General features: G+C 42.7%; 1 protein-coding gene across 1 annotated transcript; it reads left to right on the top strand.

Moving 5' to 3' along the window:
* Positions 1 to 663: 663 nt before the first annotated feature.
* LOC103862508 lies at positions 664 to 1,743 on the top strand. Its single transcript, XM_033283306.1, has one exon. It carries the CDS (start codon positions 664 to 666, stop codon positions 1,741 to 1,743), a length of 1,080 nt encoding a protein of 359 aa, XP_033139197.1.
* Positions 1,744 to 5,000: the final 3,257 nt, after the last annotated feature.

The raw sequence follows: 5,000 nt of genomic DNA, 5'->3' as shown, positions 1-5,000 counted from the left end.
CAATCTGAGAACATAGAATAAGATCGAAACCCTAATCCATCATTATGGAAATCTTATTCTTGTTGAAACCTTAAAAGCAACCACAAGATTAAAATCAACTAAGTCTTAAAACTAGAAAGCTAAAATCGATTCCAACCTAGAAATTAATTGTATGTTGATTGATTGAATCTGAAAACTGGTAAACCCTAATCAAGGAATCGAAACCCTAAACCCTAAAGTTAGAAATCGATTGTTAAGATTGCGATTGCTTGTTTTGATTTCTTGCCTATTCTTGAAGTTTAGGAATGTTAGATTGTTCTTCATGAAATAATCTAACTAAGAACACAAAATACTTAAGGCCTTGAAACCTTAACATAAGGTTGATAAGAATTCAAAGATTGAAACCCTAGGGATTATGAAAAGAAGTAAGATAAGGTAGATTGTTTTACATAAAACCGAATAGTGGAATGCATTCACAATTGATCGACCAGCATATAGAACATACAAGTTAGGTTGTTAGAAAACCTATAGAACCGTGAGGTTCATGATTGATAGCACCATGGTCGACTAGAATTGTTTGAATATCATGAATGCATAAGACATGTTGTGGCCGAGCTTGTTTATATCATGCGGCCACGTGATCATATTATGAAACCTAATACATTACATGGTAATATGATTCAGATGTCGAAAATAGCAAACAGAGACTATGCACCCCTCAATCTCTCCGGAGATAACTACTTGCAGTGGGCATTAGACACAAGGATTAGTCTAAAATCCAAGGGACTCGGTGATACAATCATCGAGAACAACAATGAGAATGAAAAGAACCGATACAGAGCCTTAGGCCTTATGCGGCATCATCTCATTGATGGTCTTAAAGATCAGTACATGACAATCGAGAATCCACTAGATCTTTGGATGGCTTTAAAGAATAGATACGATCACCACAGGATGGTGTTGCTTCCTAAAGCAAGGCATGATTGGATGCATCTAAGATTCTTAGACTATAAGTCGGTGGATGATTACAATTCAGCTCTATTCAAGATTGTCTCGATACTAAAGTTGTGTGGTGAAGAGGTAACCGATAGCATGATGCTTGAGAAGACCTATACTACCTTTAATCACTCAAACTCCGTGTTGCAAGAGCAATACAGGACAAAAGGTTTTGCCACATACACTGATCTGATCTCTTGCCTACTCCTGGCCGAGGCAAACAATGAACTCCTACTAAAGAGTAACGGAGTTAGACCGGCCGGGACAGCACCACCACCCGAAGCTCATGAGGTTGAGAAGAAGGATCCCAATGAGACATACTTTGTCCAAGACAATAAGAAACCATACGGCAATAGCCGTGGTGGATTCAAGAGGCGTGGACGTGACAACTCAAACGGTCGAGACGGCTACTCGACCGGCCGGAAAGGAAACCACAATAACCGTGGTCGTGGTTCCAATTACGGCCGGGGACGAGGCAGCTACGGCCGCGGACGAGGTGGCATATCCAAACCATCTTACACGTCCAACAAGTCTCTATGCCATAGATGCGGAAGTGACAATCATTGGGCAAAGAATTGTAGAACTCCGAAACACTTGTGCGACCTCTACCAAGAGAGCACCAAGAACAAGAACCCGGAGGCAAACATGATCCAAGAAAACGTCCAAGAGGACAAGGAAGGATATGGGTATGATGCTGACAATGAATCCGACAAGGATAATCAAGATGACCTAATGGATTTCGAGACATCCGATTGTCTCAAGGACTAGTTTTCGAATCACATTGTCTTATTGCTTTATGTTTTTGATTTGGTGTTTTTATTTTATGTAATGGAATTTTAATAAGAAGAGTTTTAAACATCTTATGAAGTCTCTAAAGTCTAGAAATTTTATTTATAGAATGAATGATGAGATGAGTATACTTGTGGTGGATAGTGGCACAAGTCATACAATACTTAGAGACAAAAGGTACTTCATAAATCTCATAATGCAAAACGCAAAGGTACATACCATTGCGGGTGAGGCAAGCCTGATTGAAGGTCACGGCCAAGCCTATGTGATGATGCCTAATGGCACTCACCTAGAGATCAAAACCGCCCTGTATTCCCCAAGCTCTAGAAGAAGCTTATTGAGTTTCAAGGATATAAGGTTAAACGGTTTTCACCTTGAAACATGGGAAGAAGGAAACAATGAGTTCCTTAACATAATTTCGATCACCAAGGGCAACAAGAAGATCCTAGAGTCTATACCCGCAATGCGTACTGGTCTATACTATACACGGATCAGTATGATCGAGGCAAATGCCTCCGAACTATTCACTTTATGGCATAACCGGCTTGGCCATCCCGGAACAAGCATGATGCGAAAGTTGATAATGAATTCACAAGGTCACATGATCAAAGGAGTTATCCCATATAAGAATCTCACGTGTGCAGCATGTGCACAAGGGAAACTCATTACTAGGCCATCACCAGCCAAGGTCAACAAAGAAACCTTAAACTTTCTGGAAAGGATTCAAGGAGACATATGTGGACCAATACACCCACCTTGTGGGACGTTTAGATATTTCATGGTCCTCATTGATGCATCGACCAGATGGTCGCATGTCTGCCTACTATCCACTAGGAACCTAGCCTTTGCACGGCTCCTTGCCCAAATGATAAGGCTGAGAGCACACTTTCCAGATTTCCCTCTTAAGACTATACGTCTAGACAATGCTGGTGAGTTTACGTCCCAAGCGTTTAATGAATATTGCATGTCCATGGGGGTAAGAATAGAGCACTCCGTGGCACATGTCCATACACAGAACGGCTTGGCCGAATCATTCATTAAACGGATCCAGCTGATAGCCCGGCCACTGCTTATGAAGTCTCAACTTCCGGTATCAGCATGGGGACATGCGGTTTTACATGCAGCAGAACTGATTCGCATCAGGCCATCTAGTGAACATATATATTCACCATCCCAACTACTTACGGGTCATGAGCCAGACGTGTCCCACATCAAGACATTCGGATGTGCCGTCTACATTCCAATTGCTCCACCACAGAGAACTAAGATGGGACCACAGAGGAGGATGGGAATATACGTAGGATATGACTCCCCAAGCATTATCAAGTATCTTGAGCCAACAACCGGTGATTTGTTTAAGGCCAGATACGAGGACTCACAGTTTGATGAGTCCACATATCCGTCCTTAGGGGGAGATAACAGCCGGTTGATTTCAAAAGATTTAGAATGGTTTACACCATCAACATCTTGGCAAGATCCTCGGACTAGAGATTGTGATCTAGAAGTCCAAAAGATTATACATCTACAAGAGCTAGCTAATAAGTTGCCAGAAGCATTTACTGACCCAAATAGAATGACACTATCACACAACCCGGCTTGTAATGCACCCATTAGATTGAACGTCCAAGATGGACAATGTCAAGTGGCTACAGAGTCTAAGCAACGTTTAAAACGTGGTAGACCAATTGGTTCCAAAGATAAACAGCCTCGGAAGTCCAAGAGAGGTGCTGGATCCGAGAGCATCAAAGAAACCGTCCAGGACATAGATGGGCCGGTCGAGCCGACCAGAACGGCCGAGCCATGCGTACCGGCCACACCCGATGATCCGGCCGTTCCTCAAAGTGAGGTCCGGGACGCTGGACTTCACGGGACAGAAGGGCCGGACAATCAAGAGATCTCTATAAACCATGTAATGTCCAGGAAACAATGGAACAGAAAAGATATCAACGTTGATGATTTATTTGCATACAAGGTAGCACTTGAGATCATGGATAAAGATGAGGATCTAGAACCCACGTCCATACAAGAATGCATGCTAAGATCAGATTGGATCAAATGGAAAGAAGCTATAAACGTGGAGTTAGAATCATTGAGAAAGAGAGGCGTTTTTGGCCCTATAAGATTGACACCAAGAGATGTCAAACCAGTGGGATACAAATGGGTCTTTGTAAGGAAGAGAAACGAGAAAGGAGAGGTAGTGAGATACAAAGCACGGCTTGTAGCACAAGGATTCTCCCAAAGACCTGGAATAGATTATGAGGAGACTTACTCCCCTGTGGTGGATGCAACTACACTAAGGTATCTAATCAGTCTGGCAGTGAAAGAAAACATTGACTTACGCCTAATGGATGTAGTAACTGCATACCTATACGGACCACTGGATAATGAGATACACATGAAAGTCCCAGAGGGTATTGAGCTCAAAGATAAGAAAGGTTCTCGAGAACAACATTGCATAAAGTTGAACAAAGCCTTATACGGTTTAAAGCAATCAGGTCGGATGTGGTACAATAGATTATCCGAGTACCTAGTGAAAGAGGGTTATAAGAATGATCCAATAAGTCCATGTATATTCATAAAGAAGTTTGACAGCAAGGGCTACGTGATCATGTCTGTCTATGTGGACGACCTGAATATTATAGGAACCTCTGGAGAGATTTCCCAAACTGTTGAATGTCTAAAGAAAGAATTCGAGATGAAAGACTTAGGGAAGACTAAGTTTTGTTTGGGATTACAGTTTGAGTATAAAGAGAATGGCATCCTTGTGCATCAAGAAACATATACGGAAAAGATACTCAAGCAATTCAATATGGACCAGGCTCATCCCCTGTCGAGTCCAATGGTCGTGAGGTCCTTAGACCTTGAGAAGGACCCATTCGGACCAAAGAAGCCGGACGAGGAAGCACTCGGGCCGGAAGTGCCTTACCTAAGTGCCATTGGGGCCTTAATGTACTTGGCTAGTCATACTAGACCGGACATAAGCTTTGCCGTGAGCTTACTGTCAAGGTTCGGATCATGTCCAACCTTAAGGCACTGGAACGGAGTGAAACATCTGTTCAGATATCTGCAAGGGACAAAGGATCTCGGATTGTTCTACACCAACCGGCCAGGAGAGAGTTTGGTTGGATATGCAGATGCTGGGTACTTATCTGACCCACACCAGGCTAGATCTCAAACGGGATATGTATTCATACATAGTGGAGCCGCAATATGCTGGCGTTCTACTAAGCAAACCT

The sequence above is a fragment of the Brassica rapa genome, unplaced genomic scaffold (genome assembly GCF_000309985.2).
Source record: "Brassica rapa cultivar Chiifu-401-42 unplaced genomic scaffold, CAAS_Brap_v3.01 Scaffold0489, whole genome shotgun sequence".
NCBI classification, from domain to species: Eukaryota; Viridiplantae; Streptophyta; class Magnoliopsida; order Brassicales; family Brassicaceae; genus Brassica; species Brassica rapa.
This window is presented reverse-complemented; position numbering and strand designations above follow the sequence as displayed.

Coding starts and splice junctions, on each gene's coding strand:
- LOC103862508 (XM_033283306.1), top strand. CDS start 664: ATGTCGAAAATAGCAAACAGAGACTATGCACCCCTCAATCTCTCCGGA.